Source organism: Danio rerio, chromosome 2 (assembly GCF_049306965.1).
Source record: "Danio rerio strain Tuebingen ecotype United States chromosome 2, GRCz12tu, whole genome shotgun sequence".
In the NCBI taxonomy this organism is placed as follows: Eukaryota; Metazoa; Chordata; class Actinopteri; order Cypriniformes; family Danionidae; genus Danio; species Danio rerio.
Window position 1 is genome coordinate 48,625,575 of NC_133177.1, and position 26,973 is coordinate 48,652,547.

General features: G+C 35.2%; 1 protein-coding gene across 12 annotated transcripts in view; it reads left to right on the forward strand.

Moving 5' to 3' along the window:
* wdr47a (WD repeat domain 47a) overlaps window positions 1-26,770 on the forward strand; it is a 53,800-nt gene extending 27,030 nt beyond the window's left edge. The window contains exons 9-18 of one of the 12 annotated variants that reach the window (XR_012394041.1): window positions 604-661; window positions 1,264-1,421; window positions 4,571-4,740; window positions 14,152-14,322; window positions 15,645-15,776; window positions 16,887-17,105; window positions 18,884-19,118; window positions 23,757-23,948; window positions 25,420-25,520; window positions 26,126-26,308. Coding sequence is in view for 1 of the 12 variants with exons in the window: in XM_001922584.9 (XP_001922619.3) it covers window positions 604-661; window positions 1,264-1,421; window positions 4,571-4,740; window positions 14,152-14,322; window positions 15,645-15,776; window positions 16,887-17,105; window positions 18,884-19,026 (1,051 nt within the window). In the remaining 11 variants the exon portion in view is untranslated. Of the gene's footprint in view, window positions 1-603; window positions 662-1,263; window positions 1,422-4,570; window positions 4,741-14,151; window positions 14,323-15,644; window positions 15,777-16,886; window positions 17,106-18,883; window positions 19,704-23,756; window positions 25,645-26,125 lie in introns of those variants that run through there. The other 11 variants (XR_012394040.1, XR_012394049.1, XR_012394044.1 and 8 more) reach the window with 11 other exon arrangements.
* Window positions 26,771-26,973: the final 203 nt, after the last annotated feature.

The following is a 26,973-nucleotide window of genomic DNA, read 5'->3' on the forward strand; positions in this document are numbered from 1 at the left end:
TTTGACAGTTTGCATAGAGCTTCCTGATTTTGAGATTTTTTATTTGTTTAGTGTCTTTTTAGTCTGAAATAATGAAAACATTTAAAACACTTGACTTAACTTGACACTTGCCATTTGTCACACTTGGACTAAAACAACATTTTATTATGTTTGCTGTTTTTTTCTAAATGTTGGAGAGATGAAAATATACCCAAAGATGCGACTTTATCAAATGTTTTGAGTTTCTGCTAGAAATATATACAAATTAGTGCAAATTAAGTGAAAGATTTTCTTTTCGGCTCAGTCCCTTTATTAATCTGGGGTGGCTACAGCGGAATGAACCATCAACTTATCCAGCATATGTTTTACACAGCGGATGCCCTTCCAGCTGCAACCCATCACTGGGAAACATCCATACACTCTCATTCACACACAAACACTATGGACATTTTTAGCTTACCCAATAAACCTATACCGCATGTTTTTGTGGGGGAAACCGGAGCTTTTGGAAAAATTGTAATACAAAATTCTTTGCAATTCTTAATATAATTAGTCAACTGATTTACCCTGTTTACCTGCAGCATCTTGCCTTAATGTTTTAAAGGAGTTTGTTTTTACTTGCAGTGCCCAGAAAGACAAAACCGGACAGAACGATAGTTTGACCCGCTCTAAAGGCCCAGAGGTACATCATTCCTTGCAGTCTAACATAATTAGCATCGATGTTTGATACACAAGTTGCTCTGAATATTTGACATGATAAAAAATGAAAGATGTGTTGTACACAAGCTTCTCCGCGCATTCCTGCAGTCTCACTAGATTATGGTTACACTTCTACACCACATTTGGTTAGAATGAAAAATCGTTGTTTAGCTTAGCTGTGGAATATTTAATGTTTTCAATAAAGTAAAAGTAAGAATAACTGTAATTTTGCTAGCAATCAAGGTAATCATTTGCAGGACTGAAGCAGTATATTAAATATGACATTCCCCAAAAAACAAACATTTTAGATTAAAAAAAAACAACTTTTTAGATCAATAAACTGTTGTATAAAATATAGCAAACAAAAATATAGGACTTTTTCAGACCATTAATTAATATAGATTAACAGAGTTAGCATTCACTATAAAACATTCTCTCTCTGTGAAGGCTTTAGTGTTGGTTTAAATACAGCTTTTCCAGCGTCTACAGATAAGGGATTTTCAGGGATTATTTGGGATTTGACTAATGCTGATATATGATCTAATCTACGATAAGCATTCTCATACATGTATGTGTGTGTTGCAGAAAGAGAAGACTAAAGCCAAGTTTGTGATGGTCAACACTCTGGAGGACACTCAGGCAGTCCGCGCCGTGGCTTTTCACCCTACAGGAGCGTTATATGCTGTCGGCTCCAACTCTAAAACCCTGCGTGTGTGTGCTTATCCAGACACACTGGACACCAGGTCAGACTCACAAACAAGCTGCTTCAATCAGCTCACTCTGACAAGTTACTAATGCATGTGCACAGCTTTATTTCTGAACACTTAAAATAAAAAAGAACTAACTCTGCTGTTGGATAATTCATGGGGTGTGTGATATGTATGTGTGATCAGGCTGTAATTATGTTGTAGCTTAATAAAAAATTTGTTAATATTCATCAAAATTTAAAGAGCACAATGGTAGCACAAATGTCTCATATAAGATTTTGTTGTTTGTAAATAGTGTATTTATATAAAGTAAGCTATATAACTCACTAAAAAACTATTTTAACACAAGCAAAAGCTGAACAAGGCCAAATCAACACATAGAAGCAATTTCTCTCTCTCCCTTTCTCTAAAAAAACAAAACAAAACACTTTAATTCTCTGAGAACAAACATGTTACTTTGTATAATCAGAGGTGGGTAGAGCATCCAAAATCTATACTCAAGTAAAAGTACAAGTGCTTGTGAAAATTTTTACTCAAGTAAAAGTAACAATCTTAAAAGAGTTCAAAAGTATCTGATGAAAAAATTGCAAGTAAATAGTTACTAGTTACTTTTCATTATTTAAATATATATATATATATATATATATATATATATATATATATATATATATATATATATATATATATATATATATATATATATATATATATATATATATATATATATATACATACACACACATACAGCTGTAGGTCAAAATAATTTGCCCTACTGTGAATTTTGTTTCTTTTTTTTTTTTTTTTTAAAGTTTTTCCCAAATGATGTTTACCAGAGTAAGAAATTTTTCACATTATGTCTTATAATAGTTTTTCTTCTGGTGAAAGTCCTACTTGTTTTATATCGACTTAAAATCAGTTTTTAATGCTTTTAAAACCATTTTAAGGCGCCTAATTACCCTAACCTGCCGAATTAACCTAGTTAGGCCTTTCAATGTCACTTTAAGCTGCATACTTGTATCATGTAGTACTAGCATTATGTGGTGTCTTCATGGCAACGATAAAAGAAATTAGTTATTAAATATAAGTTATCAAAACATGGTTAACAGTGTAACAGGTAATCAGTTATTCCATTATACAGCACTTTCTTTAGTTGACCCATAGTTATCATTAATAAGGTTCAAATTGGGATAATATTGTCAGGACGTGTTTTTTTTAGGTTGGAGCTGTAACTCGTGTACGTTATATGTTGCAATGTCAGTTTAATGTACAGCAAGGATCGCATTACCAAACTATTCTTGTTGACATCTTGGAGTGAAAACATAGATTGAACTTGAGGCCACAGTTGACCTGGTCTGATAAACTCACTACACAGACAGCGTGAACGTCCTTCTCAGAACCGCAGAGGGCCATGGCATGACCACAGTATAAACGCACACGTCTTTCTCGGATTCAGCCATCATTCTAACTTAGGTGGGACCGTGCAACAGAAAGCGGGAGATGTTTCTCTATAGCCACCTCTTGCGACACAACCTCTCCAGTGCGGCGCCTCGCGATATTTGCAAACAAGTCATATGAATCATATTTATAATCATTTCACAGTAACGAATGAACACCGCCAAATGTAGGGAAGTAAGATTTCTCTATAATTATTTATTTGAGTAAAAGTACACATTTTTAAATGTACTCAAAGTACACGTTACCCAACAATTTTACTCACGTAAATGCATCAAAGTAAATGTGATCCGTTACTACCCACCTGTGTGTGTAATTATCACTTCTGGTGTGTATTGCTTCTTTTTGTTAAATCGCTGAATACCTCCTCAATTGTTATTTGCTTTGGACGAAAGCGTCTGCTAAATGTAAATGTAAAATATTAGAGGGATTTTTTCCAAAATATCAGCATGATCACAACTATAAGATAAATTTTATGCAACAGTTTATTAAACAAGTTAATATTGGTGTTACATTTTAGCACAATATTGTCAGTTTTGTTTTTTCTTTTGAACTTGTGTTTGCAACACACAGCATTTAAAATAGATCAAAGCTTCATTTGAATAAATGAATCAAGTGAGTTGATGCTATCTACTTGTGGTTTTGGTTTTCATTGTAAAGTATTATTTCAAATGAAAAATATATACATTCAAAATGCTGTATTAAACAAAAATGCATTATTAATGCAATTGTAAATTTGAAAACTTTTAAGTATTAAAGTTTAAGACCTAAATATCAATATCAAAAATGTGTGAGAGAACATGCGAGATCACAAAATTTGTGATAAAATAAAATGATTTAAATTGAACAGTACTGAAGACAGGTTGGATGCACCATTGAACTACAAAAAAAAAACATCTTAAGCTGTTATCTCTATGATGATCACACATGGACGGATTATTAAGATGTCTGTAAAGGCATACCTGTACAAATCTCTTTAAAGTTATTTATATTCAACTCAAATCAAACGCGGTGCTGCTCGAACTGTTCACCCGAAATGTGTTCACTCCGCCAGCTGAAATCATATCTCGCACATTGGAAGCGAACCTCTGCAAACACAGCAATGACGTCACATTCGCTGCGCTTACCAAGTTCAATAACAGAAAGCTGATTGGCTATTGCATGTTAGTCTCATTTGTAGTTGTAATACTGCAAACTACACTAGGACTAGTAAAGTAAAGAACTACAACACCACGAAAACCAAGCAACAACAACAAAAAAGAATTTAAATGAGCATTAGATGTAGCGTTACATGGACATTGGAAAAATAAGACCTGTGCAAAAATATTTAAGAACTACAACTACGGATTTAAGATTTTTTAAGGCCTGAAAGTTAGATTTTTAAATATGAGACTTTTTAGGAACCCGCGGAAACCCTGATTTAAGTTGGAATTAAATAATGGCAAATAAAAAAAGATTATATATAAAAATATTTGCACAGAAAATACTGTCTATGCCAGGTTTCAACCCATCAATAATCCAGCACAATAACAGTGAACAAATTAATGTCTAATTGTTGTTACTAACCAAATCTTGGACAAATTGTCAATGTTTGTTATTCCAAAGAAATTAAATGTTTATTTTTGTATATTTTTTGACTTGCTCTGGTTGGATCAACACAGTGGCAGTTCATTTGCATGGAATCCAGTTGATCGACGAATGTCTTTATATGGTTGTTCTGTTGTTTCTCTCAGTGGTACGGGGACGAACAAACCTCCTGTAATCCGCTTCAAGAGGAACAAGCATCACAAAGGCTCCATATATTGTGTGGCCTGGAGCCCCTGTGGACAATTACTGGCCACCGGTTCCAATGATAAATATGTCAAAGTGCTGCCCTTCAACCCTGAGACCTGCAATGCTACAGGTGAGAAAGAGAGAGACTGCAAACAAAAATACACTTTACAACAAGACATCACAGAATACACTGACACATTTTGAAGTATTTTCAAATCAGGGCTGAAATGGTAAACCACTCAATGCATGTTTTTGTTACTTAATACATGTTAGTTGCCTATGAAATATATATATATATATATATATATATATATATATATATATTCATTCATTCATTTTCTTGTCGGTTTAGTCCCTTTATTAATCTAAGGTCGCCACAGCGGATTTAACCGCCAACTTATCCAGCAAGTTTTTTAGGCAGCGGATGCCCTTCCAGCCGCAACCCATCTCTGGGAAACATTCACATACACTCATTCACACACACACACTCATACTCTGCAAACAATTTAGCCTACCCAATTCACCTGTACCGCATGTTTTTGGACTGTGGGGGAAACCGGAGCACCCGGAGGAAACCCACACGAACGCAGGGAGAACATGCAAACTCCACACAGAAACGCTAACTGAGCCGAGGTTCGAACCAGCGACATTCTTGGTGTGAGGCGAACGTGCTACCCACCCAAATATATATATATATATATATATATATATATATATATATATATATATATATATATATATATATATATATATATATATATATATTGTAGGGATAATTTACAGTTTAACCCAAAGAATGACCAGTCTGGTAGATGAAGAAGAGCCGGAGTCAGAGATTTAAATAAATAAATCAAGTTTACTGAAGATAGTTTGCAGTTTCATTCGCAGAAGCCAGCTTCAACACTCGCAATGAGTTCCTAGGCCGCTCTGCTTACAGTTTCAACAATCGAACAATTATACTCTTTACACAAGTCCAGAAAGGGTGGGATCCAGGTAAACAGTTCTCATTGGTTACAACAGAAATAGACAATTCTAAATACATGCGTCAAAGAAACATAGTATCTACTTCCAGATATGGATGGCCTTAATGCGTGCGTCAAAGAAAGCATTGTATCTGTCTCCAGATATGGATGGCGACCTGATGCCTAGAGGTGAGGTCGCCTTAAGTTATTAGGAGCTGATCTCCGACGTGTAAAAAGCTAAACCAGGAAAACAATTGACACAAACGACCATCTGTGTTAAAGACTCAAGGATGTTTCTTGTACGTTCAGCTGTGTTATCAGGCTGTTTCAAGACTGTTTCCATCAACAGTCTGCTGCAATATCTTGGCTACACACAGTCTGTCTCCACACAAAAAGGAATTACATTACTATTAATTATACTCAAAAACAGATCAATCAAACAGCTATAAAATTATAGGCAATATATCAGGACAATAAAACAGCTGTCTTCTTCTCCTCTGTATTGGACCTCCAGTCATAAGAAAAGATGGAGAGAGAGAGAGAGAGAGGGCTCCATGACCTATGACCTGGTTTGTGTGTCTCCTGAAAACAAAGTTAAAATAGACAGGCAAAAAGAGAAACAAGGACACAGAACATTTTTGCAGTAAGCAGTTTTAACTTATTCGTTAGTTAAAATCAATTCACAGTTAAATACTGAGAAACAGGATGATGAAAAGGATAAACGGTGGTCCATGATGAGACGAATTGGAAAGCAGAAATCCGAATCCTTCAGTCCCCCCTTTTGACCCGAATGGAGTCCAAACTCCGCTTCCGGTCAACCAGTGAGGTCACTAAGGAGAGTGAAAGTAATGACTCATGCTCCCTTAATAAGTTTGCAGAGTTTTCTTCACCCCTTCTTGGACAAGCTGGAACCTAAAAATTCCAGTCCCCAAGCTAAGGGCTCTTTCACTCTCCACCCACAAAAGGAGTTCACGCTTCTCATCATCGGTGGGATTAAGGGTCCTGCAAGCAGAAGTGAAAACATACAAAAAAAAAACTACAGCGGACCAAAGTCCAGAATGTGAACACAAATGCGCAAGCCCTAAAAGTCCTCCAGAAGTAAACAACTCATAATTTCCATCGATACTTCCTCTGATGCATCTACAACTTGCTCCAACTCTAAATCCAAACATACAGGCTAATTCTAGTGCTCAGAGATCCTCTGATCAGACACAAAAGGTCATCCACTCGACCTAAGCCACACAGGATTCAAATTCATGACCTGCAAAAACATCTTTATCTTCACCAGTTTTAAAACATTCATCAGCGTGTTCTGTAACTTCAAATTAGAATAATGAAGCATTTTTACATTAACACACATTAAACATGCCAGCAGCACAGTCGTCCAATTCAGCACCATTACCATGTTTAATTATCACCTTGCTGAACTCCATGTCAGTCAAGTCCACTTAAAATATATTTTTATTCAAATAATGATGTGATTGGAGTGATGCAACACATTCCTCTGTATCATTGATAGGAAGTGTACAAGCACCCTTGTCCTGGCCATAATGAGCCAAATTCACCTTCACAGTTAACAAACTAATATCAAATCCACTCTCTGGAAGCCGGGCTAAATGAATTGAGCCAGACCCTCAGTCACCTCAAAGAGACTAGATATAGATATCACCTGTTACCTAAAGACCAAGAAAGATGTAATGGTTTTTACAAACTATTAATCCAAGTCATTAACATGCAATAAGAGGGATTGTGAATCAATTTCTTTTGTTCCCACGTTTTAGGGGTTTAACAAAATCTTAGTCAAATTTAACAAAGATCAAACCTGAGTAATTCAAACTCAAGCATCTTTTAACAGAAATAAGACTTAACCTTATAATTATCTTCTCAACTTGTCATTTGTACCATTTACTTTACTCTGACTAAACCATTCAACATTGATTTTGTAAAAAATTCATTTGATTCTTACTGTCTGGTCAATTAGAAATGCTCACAGGTTAGCTATTTGCTCAAACTTTTGATTATTTGAAAACCTTTCATACATGTCATTTGACAGTGAAACCTGTTTGAAAGCATTACCAATTGAACAAGAACAGACTGAGTTAACAACTCTTTTACCACATATAATCAAGACTCTTGCTTGGATATGGACTACTAAATTTTCATTTAAAGACAGTCTAAGTTTCTGTAAAACTTGTCAGTATTTACAATAATAATATTGACTTGAGTTGACTTGACTGCTTAAAAATGCTGTTAAAGGTCACGCTGCATTTCTGTTTACTAAAATGTTAATTTTCGCTGCAGCAGTATAAATACTTCTTACTGAATTCAACCATCAGATGCAAACACTTTCATTCAACTTTATCTCTTTGTTCTACACAACATCCAAACAATTATGTTCCTCTACCATTGAGGACACACACACACAGACAGAGTGATTTACTGCAGCATTTGCCTTTAACACAAATGACTTCGACTCAATTCTCTGCTTATTTTTCCTATGCTAGAGTGAGGATGCTTTCTGGACTATTGTGGTTAGTGACTTAGCCAATGTCACTGTTTAAATGCCATCAAGTCTAAAATATTTAACATTAATATTCAGATAGCAAAGAATTAACTGTAATTAACCTTTGAACTTCTCAGTCAATTTAGACATGGGTTTGTAACCTGATATGGATGGCAGTCTTCAATTTCACAGCTATAAGCTAATAAAACTTGTTTTAAAATTATTATTATTCCAGAGAGTAATCTGAATCAGGAAAAGAAGTCATTATTAACCATTGCAAACAGAGCCGGATAACCCATCCGTTTAAAGCTCATCTCATGGTCTGCATCATCTTTTTTTTTTTTTTCAGATTCACTCAGCATTATTGACTTCTGCAATGTCTGGCATTTCGCTTATACAATCTGTAATAATATAACACTCATTCCAGAGGCTAGTGACAATATTCATACAACAGGGACGAATCATTCCCTCAGGACAATAAGCATTATTGTACCATAGATATGAATATTGTGACAGCTCATAACTAAGTTTGCTTTTGGTGTTGAACTCGCACAAATTTATTCTTAAAATTCTCTGTCCTGTTTCAACTGGATTTACATATCAAGTTTCAAAGTTTCTGTTCATAATCAATGTCTTTTCTGAGACAATCAGCTGGTGCATTTTGTTTTCTTAATATCGTTGCTAAGCAAGTCGATAACAGAAACAAAACACAACCCATGGCTTCACTCAAACAGTCTCTGTCTCTCTGTTTCATGCACATAAATTTTCAATAGTCTTAGACTATAACATTAAAATGATTACAATTCAGAATCTTTAATCATTTACCAGCGTTCCAAATGTCAAAAGTTTTTATCTCTCAAAACTCAGTTGGAACTATTTAAAGACTAAGAGAATTTCTTGTAATTATTTTACCTTAACTGCTTAATTCCATTCAGCTGTGTTATCCAAACCATCTCACAGCCAGTCTTTATCTTTAGCCAACACCATCTCGAAATTGTCCTTCGCCATGCATAAGGACCTGCATTAGTAAAATACTATGAAAAATCAGACACATCAGTTAAAAATCATCTCAGCTTCACATTCAGGAATTCTGCATTCTTAAAATTCAGACATATAAAATATCCAGTGCTGTTAAAGCAGCCAACCACATTGATATTGGTAAATTTTTAAGAAACTTTACTGTCTCCAATGGTTCTTGAAAGCCCATTGCCATTATCTTTTTACCAATCATCTCCTTCAGGGTATCATACCCTGGCATAGTCCGTTGATGCTTGTCACAAGGACAGACATGTCCTCAATAAAGGCAGGATTCTCGTGATCAGGTCTGGACGGGGCCACTGAGGCAGATTACTGTAACTTCAAACAGTTCCCCTCTAAGGATGCTTTAGGCCGATAGAGCATCACCCCAGTCCAGCACCATCTTTCACATTAAACATCCCCCTTTTCGGGTAGATGCCCCGGGGTTTACGAGGGGTCCCATGCCCTAGGTTGTTTTCCGCTTTGGCCAAGGGAAAATCTTACCCGTCTTAGGGAACCCCCCTTCGTGCCCACCGGTCAACTGCCACTCACACTGCAAGCTCCTGTGCAGGCTTCCTCCTTGATTCAGAATTTTCTACATGGGAAAGTGCAGTCAAGAACCATGAAAGCCATTGAGACTACCTACTAGAATTCAACATTGAGACAGGTTAATCAAACACTTAAATCAACTGAATATCAAGCTGAGATTATTCAGGGAGTTTAGATATCACCCTGATCCATTCAGTGTCAGGGTCTGCTACCTCAGTATAGCCATCAGGCCCTGTATGTGATGGTGGAGACTAAGGATAAGACGAAAGTTTCAAACAGTAATAAACCACTGAAGACAAGAAAAGAAATTTCCAAACAGTAATAACAACTGTTCAAATTAATTATCTCTATAGCTCAGCGGGTATATTAGTGTTTTTCAAGATGCTTTAATAAAAGCATTTTCATTTATTCATTTCTCTGTTCACTTAGTCCCTTTATTAATCTGGGGTCGCCACAGCGGAATGAACTGCCAACCTATCCAGCATGTTTTTATGCAGCTGGTGCCCTTTCCAGCCGCAACCCATCACTGGGAAAAAAACAAAACAAAAGCATTTTGCAATCTCTTATTTGTTAACTTTGATTTTTAATTACTAATACCTCTATTAGTGTATAAAAATTTAAATGTAGAATTTCTGTATTCATTCTAGCATTTCCTTTACTTTGTGATTTCCAACTGAGCACTGTGCTTATCAATTGTTATGGAACAGGCAGATAGCAGCTCTTAGCTGACATCTAATGAGAGAGAAAGAGAGTTTTGAGCAATCTAGAATGAAAATGCATGTTTACTAAATTTAAACATACATTAAACATAACATTAACTTCAATAACATAATTTCGTTGTAATATCTTTTTACATAAACCCGTCCTAAAACATATAAAACAGAGTTGACATGCATTTTCAAAGTAATGCTGGTACAGTCAACAATAGTTTTAGATCTTTCAGGGGTTAACTGCATCCATCAAAGTATTATTTGAAACCCCCATTTATGTTACATATATATTATTAAAAATACATATATCAAACCATAAAGCTGCTTGTTTGCACAGACTTACATGGCACATTTTTATTCAGACATGTCTCTGTTACTTTTACAGCCAAAACTCAGTCAAAAGTCATGGTGAGGGCTAAACCAAGATAACAGTGCAGTCACACAGAATCTTATCTTCTAAGACAAAACATAAGCTATTCTTTATTCCCATAATGTTACTGTCAGTTTCTGTGCTTAGTTTTTGCTACTAGCCCCTCAATATTTAGATTTTAGCTTTTCAATGACAATTAAATGCCAAAAGAATACTTTTTTTTTTTTTTTTCTTACAATCAGTTCTAAAATAATTTTATACCCGAGAGCTTAGCTGAGCCATTTACTGCATTCTGCTCTCACCTATTTCTTTTTATATCAGAGTTCAACACCAAAAGCAAGAAGAAATTGAGAGGGCAATCTTACCAACATTGCTTGGCTTCTGCTTGATGAATCTGCAAACCATCCCAAGATGTGCAAACTGTCTAGACCGGTCCAATCCAGTTAGGGTCATAATTTTCTCGGGATTGCTCCTGGTGCATCATTGATCAATCAACCTCACCCTGATATTTCTAGGTATCTTGTCTGACTTTTGTGGCCACTACTTTCTAATGGATCCCTATTATAATGTTATTTTTATGCAATTATTTCTTTCCCTAATAATCTGACCTACACTATTCTTATGGCATGCCTTTTGTCTGTGATGTAGTTAGATAGCAGTGGTGGAACTCAATTACAATCTCGGGTTAATTTAGTCCACTACTAAATAGAAAACCAGTCCAGGTTTTATGCCCGAGAATGTCCCAAAAGCCTCCTAAACACCCATCAAATGAGTACTCTAACTCCGGGTGAAGGAGAAGGTACACCTCTCAACTACTGTTACACTTATCAGTATTGCTATAGGTGTACCACAAAATGCACCAGCTCGCTAAGGGATTCCACAGCAATCTACCACAAAATCCTGTGAATCCACCGGCGCCTTTTATTCACGTCTGAATAAGAACCAACAACATTCATTCACGTCTGAATGAGAACCAAAAACGTTCCGTTACTACCCACTACTTCACAGACAATCCCTAGTCTTATAATTTTAAATCTTCCTACCTTCATTTTGTTGATTGATCAATGGTGTTACCAGTAAACAAGTGCCACGCGTCCTCCACCAAAACTGTAGGGATAATTTACAGTTTAACCCAAAGAATGACCAGTCTGGTAGATGAAGAAGAGCCGGAGTCAGAGATTTAAATAAATAAATCAAGTTTACTGAAGATAGTTTGCAGTTTCATTCGCAGAAGCCAGCTTCAACACTCGCAATGAGTTCCTAGGCCGCTCTGCTTACAGTTTCAACAATCGAACAATTATACTCTTTACACAAGTCCAGAAAGGGTGGGATCCAGGTAAACAGTTCTCATTGGTTACAACAGAAATAGACAATTCTAAATACATGCGTCAAAGAAACATATTATCTACTTCCAGATATGGATGGCCTTAATGCGTGCGTCAAAGAAAGCATTGTATCTGTCTCCAGATATGGATGGCGACCTGATGCCTAGAGGTGAGGTCGCCTTAAGTTATTAGGAGCTGATCTCCGACGTGTAAAAAGCTAAACCAGGAAAACAATTGACACAAACGACCATCTGTGTTAAAGACTCAAGGATGTTTCTTGTACGTTCAGCTGTGTTATCAGGCTGTTTCAAGACTGTTTCCATCAACAGTCTGCTGCAATATCTTGGCTACACACAGTCTGTCTCCACACAAAAAGGAATTACATTACTATTAATTATACTCAAAAACAGATCAATCAAACAGCTATAAAATTATAGGCAATATATCAGGACAATAAAACAGCTGTCTTCTTCTCCTCTGTATTGGACCTCCAGTCATAAGAAAAGATGGAGAGAGAGAGAGAGAGAGGGCTCCATGACCTATGACCTGGTTTGTGTGTCTCCTGAAAACAAAGTTAAAATAGACAGGCAAAAAGAGAAACAAGGACACAGAACATTTTTGCAGTAAGCAGTTTTAACTTATTCGTTAGTTAAAATCAATTCACAGTTAAATACTGAGAAACAGGATGATGAAAAGGATAAACGGTGGTCCATGATGAGACGAATTGGAAAGCAGAAATCCGAATCCTTCAATATATATATATATTTTTTTTTTTAGTGTTTAGTATTACCTGAAACTATAATAACCATGAGATAAAAACTAAAATAGAAGACAAAAACACAACAAAAGTGCTACAACTAAAACTGAAATGAAAGCCTAAAATAGGAAAGTAAAATTAACTCAAATATGTAACTAAATTCGGTAACTACTTAGTGATACTAAACTGTCATTGTCAGACTAGTGAAAAAAACTTCCAAATCACGGTTCATTTTATTGCTCTTTAACCATTTACATATGAAGATTTTAATCATAATATGTCTTTTTCAAAAAAAAAAAGAATTTTAATTTCTTAAGTAGCACTTACATAAACCACAGTTTTATTTCTTCTTGTATTCAGAATGTTTAAAAACTTTTATTGTGCACACAAAATGGAACAAGGCATTTTAAACTCATTTATCCAATTTCGAGATTTCTGTTTTAATGCAAATAAATGCATATTTAATGACAATGCCTCATTTCCATATTTAAACATTTAATAAAAGCTGTAGTTTAAAATAGTAGCAATGATGACATTGATTAGTAACACATTTACCCTATTTATCTTCAGTCTTTTTGCCTTATTGGAATAATTTAATTTTGACTATTACGCCCCAAGTCTAGGGGAAAAAACTATGGGCATAATAAACAAAATAAGGTTATGGGTGGTGGATTTCCCAAAGGAAACAAAAAAACTTTTGCCAAAAATCCCCTACGGTCGACAACCAAATGCGGACACTCAGTTGAGAGTAATTAAATCGATTTATTATTAAAAAAGTAGCAATTTAAATGAGGATCTCTTCAGGATGGCTTCTGCCCAAAATAACAAACGAAGAATCTGCAAAGTAAATAAACTAAATTACCTGTAAATCTTTAAAGGAAAATACAGGAAGCTTATCTTCTTTCCTAAACATAAACAAAATCAAAAGTAATCAAATAAATCGGCAGGCTACCCATACAAGCTCTAACTCTCAAAAAGTAAGCATATATGGACATTTCGACAGGATTAAAGATTGGTCGTCGGCCGGAGGGGTAGGGAAATTCAGGAGCTCTCCACTCCCAGCAACCGTCACACTAAAAATGAGCTCCTCGAACTCTGCCAGAAATTTAGGTTTATAGCTCTCCACGACCAGCAGCCAATCAGAGCCTGGACCACATTTACATGGGAGCCTATTGGAACACAAAAAACAAAACAAAAACGGTGGAACAAAGGAAAAGACGCAATACAGTGTGCAACAAAAATAAATAAGAAATCATTAGTCGTAACAGACTGAATGACTTTTATTTTAGATATTTAACTTCACACACTGTCATTTCTTTCGTGCCATTGATCACTCTCTCTGCTTCAGGTCCTGATCTGGAGTTCAGTATGCATGACGGCACTATTAGAGATCTGGCGTTTATGGAGGGTCCCGAGTGTGGAGGAGCCATTCTGATCAGTGCAGGAGCAGGAGACTGTAACATCTACACCACCGACTGCCAGAGAGGACAAGGCCTGCACGCGCTGAGCGGACACACAGGTACATACTAGTGTAGTCACCATACTGGAGTCACTTACTTTAATACAATACCATAAATAAATATCCATACGCGATACTACAAGGAAGTACTGGCACAATATTGATTGAAATTACATTCATGTATGTCTTTAAGAGTTGAAACATTAAGCAAGGCTCACTGAACTACTGCTCCAGTCAGATTCAGACTTTCACTTGGTCTGCTAAAATTTTACTGGCCAAAGTAAAACAGTTATAATTTAAAGCAGGGGTGTCCAAACTCGGTGTCCTGCATCGTTTAGCTCCAACTTTTTTTCAACTCACCTGCCTGGAGCTTTCTAGTATGCTTAGAAAAAGCTTAAAAAGTTGATTCAGGTGTGTCTAATTGGAGTTGAAACTAAAATATGCAGGACACCGCCCCTTCATGACCGGCCCTGATTAAAGGAGTAAAGTAACATTTGAAATTTTTTTGGTTGTTAATTTGAATCATGTAAAAGTCATATAATTTATGCCATATACTGTAGCAATTCATATTGTAATATTGGAAAAGAAACTATTAACCTAACCTATATAATATTAAAATGTTGAAGTCATGTGAACAGTCTGTAGTAAACAACTAGCAGAGCATAATTAATATCAACTGAACAAATATACAGATTGAAATAGTGCTTAACAATTTGCAGGTAGGTCTAATAGTGATGTTGTCTTTGGTTATTGAATAATATTAATCTTAGAAATGTCTGTTTCCTTTTACTTTAGACTTTTTTAAAGACAGATGTTGTGTTTTAAGATGGATGTTTGGACAATATTTTACATATCTTTGACCCATTTCTGAGGCACAGGAACATAAATTAAGAATGCAATTCTGAGAGAGAAAGAGATTTTTAGATTTTACAAATACTTTTTTAACAAGCAATTAGTTAACAATTCAATTACAAATCAGATCAATTCATTTGTACAATACATCTCATTAATAACAAAACAACCCTACATCGCAACACCAGTCTATTTCCTAAACATTAATTGCATTCATCATTTTATAATAATTAAAATCAACAATGATTCTTGATTTTACTAGGTTTATAAAAACTAATGTCCTTACCTTTCCTCTTTTCTATTTCATGTCTCTTTAACCCAATATAAAGAGACAGACAAACAGCTTGATCTGTAACCTGAATTCTGAAATGTATATGGATTTTGGAGGAACTTCTTTGTAACGAACCGCTGTAAACTCTGCATTAATGAGCAAAGTAAAACTGTAGTGGAACAGGCCACACTGTGTAACACCTTACCAAACAGCTTTAAGTGGCCTGAATGAGAATATGTGTTGTGTTTTCTCTGCTCAGGTCATATTCTGTCTCTGTACACGTGGGGGGGCTGGATGATCGCGTCTGGTTCTCAGGATAAGACGGTGCGTTTTTGGGACCTGCGTGTTCCCAGCTGTGTGAGAGTGGTGGGAACAGCCTTTCAAGGCTCAGGTGGGCTTGTATTTGACTTTTTTCAATTCATTTTAAATGTACTTTTATAGTGCTTTTCATAATAATTATCATTCCAAAGCAGCTTCACAAAAGGTGCACATCATTACATTATTATCAAACTCTGAAAAGGTAAGGAGTTGTGTAAAGGGTTTGCTGTATATAAACGTAGCTAGCCAGAAATAATATTTACATGTAATAATAATGCTTGTTCAATGAAGTGTGTTTATTTATTAAGTGTTTGTTGTCCTCGAAGATCTCGGATGGTTGGCATCATCATTTCAAGTCCTCATAGGGTTGGCATCTCTACAAAGTTCTTGAATGACTCCACAATCTAGAGGCAAATACAAAAAGAGAACAAAGAAAGGAATTAGCATAGTTGCTGTTTAAAATTTACTTGCTCAAGTGATATTAATGTAATATGAAAGAATAGATTTGAAAAGTTGAATTTAACTGTATATCCTACAGTTACGTGATGCATTGTCTTTATGCTTTACTAAAAATAAGTTTTTAATCTACTTTTAAACTGACAAAGTGTGTCTGAGTTTTTGACATTATCTGGAAAGCTATTCCTGAGTTTAGGAGCCATATATGAGAAGGCTCGACCTCCTTTAGTGGACTTTTCCATTCTGGGTACTACATGAAGCCCTGAGTTTTGAGTTCTTAAAGAGCGGGTTGGATTGTAGCAAGACAGAAGCTTAAATGCATCTAATAGCAGACCCTTACTGGGTATGCTGGTCATTTATGATCATTATCTGCTTCTAGATAGTTGATCAGATGCTGATGTGGCTGAAATTGTTGTGGTTTATTATTTTAGTAAAGTTGTTGTAGCATCTAAGATAGATTGAACATGAACATTTTTAAATACAGTTTAGAAATGTGAGAATATAGACTAAATAATAAAGGAACTTGTCAATTATTTGTAAATGATAAATAGGTTGGGATTTCACAATGATGAAAGACATATTGAGGGTGCATTATTTATTATAACAGCACAGAGTCAGTTACCTCACTGATAGTGCTGTTACCATGATTATTGAAAATACCATTACATTTGTAACGCAGGTTGGGTAGTTTGTTGATGTGTTTTATGTTGTATGTGTGATTGTACAGGCAGCCCTGTGGCGTCAGTAGCGGTGGATCCAAGTGGGCGTCTGTTGGCGACGGGACAGGAGGACAGCTCCTGTATGCTCTATGACATTAGAGGTGGACGAATGGTTCAGACGTATAAGCCGCACTCCAGTGACGTCCGGTCAGTGCGCTTCTCACCCGGAGCTCATTACCTGCTCACTGGATCCTACGACAACAAGGTCATCGTCACTGACCTGCAAGGTAAGATGTGGGATGTCTCTCAGGTCAGCCTAAGTGCTGTTGAACTGAATGTAGGAAAGCAGTCTGATAATATCGGAGGCATTATGTGAAACTTCACATGACAAACAGGACAACTGCTTTCATCACATCTGTTTGTTGGAGTAAGTGTTAAAGGGGTAGTTCATTTAGACATCCTCCTCTTGTTCCTAAACTGTTTGAGTTTCTTTCTTCTGTTGAACACAAAAGATATTTTAAAGAATGTTGCATTTAGTTCTATTATTCTTTTCCTACTATAGATGTTAATGGTTACTGATTTCCAGCATTCTTCAAAACATCTTTTTGTGTTTAACAGAAAAAAAAACACTTGTGGGTGAGTAGATTTTTACTTTTTGGGTAAACTATCTCTTTAACAACATTAACTAATCACAAAATTGATATACTGTTATGTTAATCAGCTAATGTAGTCAGTGTTTGTATTGTTGCTGTTTTGATTTTATTATCGAAACTTCAGTGAGAACACGAAAAACAAAAAAAACACATTAAAACATTTAATAGCCATCTGCATATGTAATAGACACTGGTTATGTTCAACCACTTCAAAGAAATGGCTTACATAATAAAATATTATAATAAAATATATTTTAAAAATATATAATAAAATATTATAATATAATATTTATTATAATATTATTTATTTTATTTTTTAGCAACATTTTATCTGATTTATATATATATATTTATTTATTTATTTTTATTATTATTTTTTAAAATAATTTTTATGTTTACACCTCTTGACCTTCATATACTGTAACCCAAAAATGCATTAATTCATTTATATTTTATTTGCTTAGTCCCTTAATTATCAGGGGTCATCACAGCAAAATATACCGGCAACTATTCCGGCATATGTTTTACACAGCGGATGCCCTTCCAGCCGCAACCCAGTACTTTGAAACCCATAAATTACACTATACACTACATACACTAAATTACACTTTATTTAATGCATCATGTTTTACGATCTTTAATAAGTTAGGGATTTTTTTGGGGGATGTTTATTTATACTCTGTCTTAACTCTGGTGGTGTGTTTTATAGGTTGTGTGTCTGCTACACTTGCACTTAAAAGGAATTGTTTGCCCAAAAATGAATTTACACATTATTTACTCACCCTCAAGTGGTTCCAAACCTTTTTTGAGTTTCTTTTTTTTCTGCACACAAAAAAAATATTTTGAAAAATGTTGGAAACCGGTAACCATTGACATTAATAGCAGGGGAAAAAAATATCATGGACGTCGATGGCTTCCAGTCTCAAACATTTTTGTCATATTGTACAAGTGAAGGGTGATTAAAGGATGACCAAGCTTTAATTTTTGAGTGAACTATCCCTTTAAGTGCGTTCATATGTACCGTGCTCAGTATATATGAGTACACCCTAGTTTGCACAAAACAATTTACAAACTTCACAAACATTTCAACAAAATGTATATATTTTTGTTTCTTTTGATTTTTGCCATTTTTTAAAATTTTATTTATTATTTTTCTTAAACATTTAAATTTGGGCTACTAATTTTTGAACCATTATTGTACGTTATTTTGTTAGATTAGCTCCAGATTTGGCTTCAGTACTGATTAATCTAATGTAAATGTACAAATATAATATTGTTAAGAAAATATTAATTTAAATGAGAGATTTGTGGGGGGCAGACTCATATATGTTGAGCACTGTATGTTGCAGTATGAGTCCGTAAGCTTTCAGCATGTAAATGAGTGTTTAATGAATGATTATATATGCCCACAGGTGACCTGACGAAGCAGCTGCCGTTGACTGTAGTCGGAGAGCATGGAGATAAAGTGATCCAGTGTCGATGGCACTCACACCATCTCTCCTTCTTGTCCTCCTCCGCTGACCGCACCGTCACACTCTGGACACAGGCCACGTAGAACACCGCTGACCACTACACATAGACAACACATGTACAAACACATCTGCTTCTGTCTGATACCAGTCTGTATTCATTTCATGTTCCTGAAAGGTGAGTGTCAGTGAATGGCTGAGTTCAACGCAAACCCTTTTTTATGCACATATAATGGACTGCCAGTGTGTCTGATGGCCTTGAGTCATGCTTTCCACTATAAATGTGCTTTAGGTTCATAGTCCTTTATGAAACACTGGATCATTTTATTATTTTTACAGTTATTTGATCAATAGCGGTTTCTCTTCTATTTTAATATTTGACATTTTGTGCTAAAACAGCTATAAATCAACAAATGCTTCTTTTTATTTATTTACATACTGACTAATGCAGCATCTTCCTGCACATGTGGTGAAAATATGTTACATTTTAAAGGTAAATCCAATGTTAAAGGCATAGGTCATCCAAACATTTTCATTCTGTCATCATTTACTCTCCCTTCACTTGCTCAAAAATGCTTGAATTTATTTGTTCTGTTGAACACAAAGATATTTTCTTTAAAATATATATTTTTGTGTGTTCTACAGAATAAAGAAACTCATGAAGATTTAATACCATACACAGTTGAAGTCAGAATTATTAGCCCCCTTAGAATTTTTTTCTTCTTTTTTTAAATAGTTTCCAAGTGATGTTTAACAGATCAAGGGAATTTTCACAGTATGTCTGATAATATTTTTTCTTCTGGAAAAAGCCTTATTTGTTTTATTTCGGCTAGAATAAAAGCAGTTTTTAATTATATATAACCATTTTAGGGACAAAATTATAAGCCTCTAAGCTATATTTTTTCTTGATAATCTACAAAACCATTGTTATACAATAACTTGCCTAATTACCCTAATCCGCCTGGGCTAATAATTCTGACTTCAACTGTTAAGTGATGTTATGTCATCATTTACTCACCAATTACTTATCCCAAACCTGTTTGCCTTTCCTTTTTCGCATAATCACAAAAGAAGATATTTTTAAAAATGTCAGAAACCTGTAACTATTGACTTCCATAGGTTTTGTTTATCATAATATAGAAGTTAACGATTACAGGCTTTTGGCTGACTCATAATATATTCTTTAGTGTTCAGCAGAAAGCCATAAGTGTTTAAAACCATATAAGGGAGAATAAATGACAATGTATTATTTTGGGGGGGGGGTGAATTATCTGTCTTAAGCAGGGGTGGCCAATTCTGTTCCTGGAGATCTACCTTCCTGCAGATTTCAGTGGCAGCCCTTATCAAACACACCTGCCTGTAATTATTAAGTGGATTTCAGGTCCTAATTAATTGGTTCAGGTGGGTTTGATCAGGGTAGGAGATAACTGTACAGGAAGGTAGATCTCCAGGAACAGGATTGAGCACCCCTGGTCTAAAGGGATAGTTCACCCAAAACTGAAAATTCTGTCATCATTTACTCACCCTTTACTTATCCCAAACCTGTTTGTCTTTCCTTTTTCTCGTAGTCACAAAAGAAGATATTATAAAAATGTTGGAAACCTGTAATCATTGACTTCTATTTATTTATTCTATTACGGAAGTCAGTAGTTACAGGTTTTGAGCTTTCTTCAAAATATCTTTTTTTGTGTTTAACATTGTGTTTAATTATCCGTTTAAAGGGATAGTTTACCCAAAACTAAACATTCTGTCATGACTTACTAACCCTTTACTTATCCCAAACCTGTTTGTCTTTCCTTTTTCTCGTAGTCACAAAAGAAGATATTATAAAAATGTTGGAAACCTGTAACCATTGACTTCTATTTATTTATTTTATTACGGAAGTCAGTAGTTACAGGTTTTTAGCTTTCTTCAAAATATCTTCTTTTATGTTTACATTGTGTTTAATTATCCGTTTAAAGGGATAGTTTACCCAAAACTAAACATTCTGTCATGACTTACTCACCCTTTACTTATCCTAAACCTGTCTGTTTGCCTTTTCTTTTTTCTATTGAACACAAAAGAAGAAAGTTTTTTAAATGTTGGAAACCTATAACTATTAACTTCCATAGTATTTGTTTAACCCACTATGAAAATCAATGGTTACAGGCTTTTGGCTCTCTTCATAATATCTTCTTTTGTGTTCAACAGAAAAAAGAAACTCGTAAAGGTTTAAAACCATATAAGGGAGAATAAATGACTATATATATATATATATATATATATATATATATATATATTTTTTTTTTTTTTTTTTTTTTTGTGGGGATTATCCATTTAAAGGGATAGTTCACTCAAAATTTAAAATCCTGTCATGATTTACTCACCCTTTACTATTCCCAAACCTATTTGACTTTCTTTCTTCTATATACGATATCTTCAAAAATGTTCAAAACCTGTAACCCTTGACGTCCATAGTATTTGTTTATCCTACTATGAAAATCAATGGTTACAGGTTTTAACCTTTCTTCATAATATCTTCTTTACAAAGAGATAAAGATTTTGGAACCACCTGAGAGTGAGTAAATTGTCATTTTTGGGTGAGCTATCCCTTTAATGATAGTATCTATTTTATCTGTTTCACAATGAATGGCTGAGATTAATGCACACTTTTATTTTATTCCACATATATAGTCTAATTGACTGCCTGTGCGTGTGTGTGTGCGCGATGCAATTCTTTTCTCCTCCATGCTAGACTATAAATGTGCTTTACATTCAATAACCTCTATGAAACACTGAACCGTTCATGGTGTACTTGGATAAACAGACTCAGTGGTGTCATGTGATCTATAATGTGGCCTTCCTGAGATTTTACACCCTCTCCATGTGTCCACCTTTCACTCTTCTCTGCTTGCCTGTCTGAAAATAGACGCAGTATTCAGTAATTGAGTCCTTTCTAATGTAACCGTATGAATGCGTCCAATGCTTGGTCTGAAATCTGGACATTATTATTATTATTATTATTATTATTATTATGACCTGCTGCAAATGTTGTATCCAAATTCAGCTGCTCGTGCAAATCTTCGTAAAGGAAGTCAGTGTGTAAACTGCCTTTGTGAAAGTCCATCATTGAAAGTGGTTAAAGTGTGAATTTCACTGTTTCGGCTTGGACTCTGAGCTGACGCCATGGAGTGTTGAGTTTTAAATGTACATTAATGAAGGGAATCGGTGTCTTATAAGCTTCCGGCTATATACGTAGTGCTAATGAAACGTTGATTTAAATGTTTTGGGCCACTGGCACGTAGGTTTGTTCAATTTAACAAGTGAAATCGTTTGATACCATGATCTTGCACTTTTTTTTTTGCGTGTTTTTATTATCGTTTTGTTTTTGTTGTATATATTTTCTAAAGATGTAGATTTTATTATTTAATTCATTCGGTTGGGTTGTTATCCATGTTAATATTATTTTAAATCAAAGCCAAACTAACATCTTGACAAGTTTATGCTAATGAGCAGCTCTCACATGTAGTGGAAAAACCGTGTCGTTCCTGTAATCCTTTCTTAAATCATATTTGGACATGCTGTAAGTGTCTACTACAGTAAAGGCTCATGGGACAAGCGTGCTGCTGTTGTGTCTGAATAAATAACCTTATTCTCTACTATGGCTCCGTTCACTGATTTCTAACGCTTCAGTTCGAACGCACACCTGAATCGGTTTATTTCTGTTCCTGTTAATATGATTTATTAGCGACCGCAGCAATCTCTTTAAAAGAATGACTCACACAGTGAAATTTTGAATTACTTTGGATTGTTACCTGATAAGACTGAAAAAAAAATTGATGAAAAACCTAAAATAGCAAACATTTAAACACTTTTGACCACTTCATTTAGTCTAATTTTGTTGGAGAAAAGCTTGTTTGTAACATTTCATTTGATATAATTTGTGTCTTTATTTTAATGTATTTTTGTTGGGCAGTTATAAACAAAATAAATTATACATTATTATACATAATTATAAATAATACATTTTAGGTGAAGTAAGGTCAAATTATACTTTGAGGCCTTAGGGGAATTATGAATTACATTCAAGAAGGCCTAATATAACAAAATATTTCTGACAATTTTCTGTATAATTTGAGTTATGAATTACAGTATCGCAATACTACTTGGTATCGTGATTTCAAGTATAGATATATACTGGTATATAATCATAAGATTAATTAATGATATTGCGACAACCGTAGTGGTCACAATAGCACTTCTGCCTTTTGTTTTTGCATGTTATATTTACTGTATGTAGTAAGGCTGGCCGATAAACGATATTATATCCAATCACAATGAAATTTATGTCAATAACAATAATAAGCTCTGGACTTTTTTATTCTATACTGATCTAAGAGCCATAACACAGCAGAAATGTGCACCAATGGGAATCTAGAAGTGTGTTGATATTAGAGATGTACGGAATTTTTAGCCACTGGGAATGTATTGGCCGAAAATGTTACGCCATTTAATGGACCCTGTAATTTTTGGGAGCTTCAGTCATTGTTAGAGGTACTCTTTTAAATCTGGAAGTATAACAACCTATATAAAAATATATATCGCTATCGTTTAATATGGAAAATAATTATCGAGATTGCATTTTTGCCATGTCGCTCAGTAGTATGTAGTAAACAGATAGACTGGGTTTTGATGCTGGAAGTTTCTCCGAAAAGAAAAAATTAGAATAATAAAATGGCTAAATTTAATTGCACTGAAGGAGGAAATGTTAAAAAAGGGCATGTTTTTTTTTATTAATTTATTAATTTTCCTTCGGCTTAATCCCTTTATTCATCAGGGGTTGCCACAGCGGAATGAACTGCCAACTTATCCAGCATATGTTTTACACAGCGGATGCCCTTCCAGCTGCAACCCAGTACTGGGAAACATCCATACAAACTCATACACTACAGCCAATATCTATGGAACATTGCTGTCTATGTAGGATCATGGAGCTCTAGGATTTCAAAGTGATTGGAACGCCATGAGTGTGAGTAATACATAACAGAATTATAATTTTGGGGTGAACTACCCCTTTAATGTATGACATTTTGTGCAATAACATATACACTCACCAGCCACTTTATTAGGTACACCTGTCCAACTGTTTGTTAATGCAAATTTCTAATGAGCCAATCACATGGCAGAAACTGAATGCATTTAGGCATGTAGACATGGCAAGACGATCTGCTGCACTTCAAACCGAGCATCAGAATGGGGAAGAAAGGTGATTTAAGTGACTTTGAATGTGGCATGGTTGTTGGTGCCAGACGGGCTGTTCTGAGTATTTCTGTGGGCAGTGCTGTGAGCGCAAATGCCTTGTTGATGCCAGCAGTCAGAGGAAAATGGCCAGGGAAATGAGTTTGAGCTGATAGAAAGGCAACAGTCACTCAAATAAGCACTCGTTACAACCAAGGTATGCAGAAGAGCATCTCTGAATGCACAACCCGTCCAACCTTGAGGCAGATGGGCTACAGCAGCCGAAGACCACACCGGGTGCCACTCCTGTCAGCTAAGAACAGGAAACTGAGGCTGCAATTCACACAGGCTCACCAAAATTGGACAATAGAAGATTGGAATAATGTTCCCTGGTCTGATGAGTCTCTATTTCTGCTGCAACATTTGGACAGTAGGGTCAGAATTTGCCATCAACAACATAAAGCATGGATCCATCCTGTCTTGTATCAATGGTTCAGGCTGCTGCTGGTGGTGTAATGGTGTGGGGGATATTTTCTTGGCACACTTTGGGCCCATTAAAACCAACTGAGCATCGTGTCAACGTCACAGCCTACTTTAGGATATTGTTGCTGTCCATGTCCATCTTCTAATGGCTACTTCCAGCAGGATAACGCACCATGTGATAAAGTGTGAATCCATTAACATAACATTTCACAATTTTACAATTTGTACAGTATATTTGATTAAATAAATACAGCCTTGGTGAGCAGGATGCATTCTCATAAAGCTCTTCGGTTGTCTCTTAGTTTTGTTAGTTTTCTCCGTGTTGCTGTTTGTACTTGGTGAGTTTAATACCGACAGTGCGCCAATTTGAAGTCCGAAGTCTGCTTCAGAAAAGCTTCACTCGTGCCATCTCTGTTGTATTTCATTGTGGTTGGCATACCTAAACACAATATCGTGAAGATTATTCCATGTTTGTTGTTGGAAATGTGCCGCTGAGCAACATTCCGGGTATCCGGCACGGACTGGCGCCCGGTTAGCTCGTACACTCCCTGAGGCAAGGCGGCCTGTGCCCGCTTTGGCAGGGTGCTACACAGGGCTTTGAGGACCATCAGGGAAACACGGGAGGCTGGTAGAGGGACCTGCTGCCAAGGTTATGGTGGGTGGGAGTTGCATAGCTCACTTAATTCTATTTTAAACTAAGTTTTAAACTTTAGTTTACTATAGTTTTTAAATATGGTAACTGTATGCCTGTATGTTGTAATGTTTTCTTTTGTTTTTAGCAGGGTCGATGAGCAAAGAAGACTTATTTTAACTGCTTCTTGCATTGTGGTCAATCCAGCTGCGCTTCATAGCAACACGGTCAAGACCACCGCGATTTATCGTGAGCTTGCAGATTATAATGGCTTTTTCGCTTTCTTTCTATCCATAAGTGTATATTTCAGATTGTTGTTTTCAGATAATTTTGCATGTCAAACAAAATAAAATATACCCTTTCTAAACATCTGAACTTTGTTTTTATTTGTCTTTGTCCTCCTTTAAATTTTTTTTTTTCAAATTATTTCCAGAGGGTGGCTTAACTGAGAGAAGTAATAACTAATTTCTAACAACTCATTATTTTTTCTTTGGTGACAGTGCATATAATATGTATTTTTTTACTTGTATTGTAAGATATTAGTATTCCGTTTAAAGTGCAATTTAAAGGCTTCTCTAGGTTAATTAATCACATCATTGGACAACAGTGGTTTGTTCTGTACCCAATCGGGCTAATAATGTTAACCCAGCGGTCAAAAACTTATTTTATTCCAGCCAAACTAAAAGTAATAAGACTTTCCCCAGCCAGAAGGAAAACATATATTAGGAAATACTGTGAAAATGTCTTTGGGCTGTCAAACAGGACTTGGGAAATATTTGAAAAAAAAAAAAAATTCACAGGAGGGGTTAATGACAATATGACTTTAACTGTACATAAATGTGTCTGTGTTTTAGGGACATGCAGATGATCAGTTTTCACTCCATTATTCGAACTCTGCAGCGACTCCACAGATCTCATGTGTTGTGAACTGCAACTTCTGCTCTACTCTAATCCAGACTTGAACATCTTGAGAACTATTGTGGACGTGTACATGATGTTATCCACGCTGTTTATAAAGTTTATATTGCGCAGCCATTATTGCTGGTCTGAATTAAGTTATGCAGAATGATGAAAATGTATGAAGAGTTCATTTGCAAAAGTAGATGACTCAATTTTTTGTGCTACCGAGTACAGTAATGGTGAAAAACAAAACCTTATTTATGGTAATTGCTAAAACTGACGCTTTTTTTGAGTAATTCTAAATTAACATTAAATAGCTATCCACCTAATAACAATATTACCAAAGATATGACTGTTTTTTTAAGACAGAAACTTTTTATTTTGCTCAAAACAAGATTTAAACGACACTTTACTGCCACCTAGTGGAATAAAATGAAACCTTCAGAAACAACATTGACCAAACAGATGGTAAATAACACAAATAAAACCTTAAAATGCAATTAAAATAAATATGCAACATCATATTAAACACACATGTATGAATATATTATATATTGTAAAAGCGCTATAGAAATAAAGATGAATTAAATATGTATCGTAAAATTAAGAAGGTTTTCTGTAAAACATTAAATGTCAATCCACTCCAGCTTTTTTTTTTTTTTTTTATTTATTTATTTATTTTTTTTTTATTGAAAATACAAAATCCAAATACAACAAAATGGGATTCAACTTTACAACTTGTGTGTCATATATGGAAGGCTCAACACAAAATAATATACAAAGATACAAATGTAATATACAA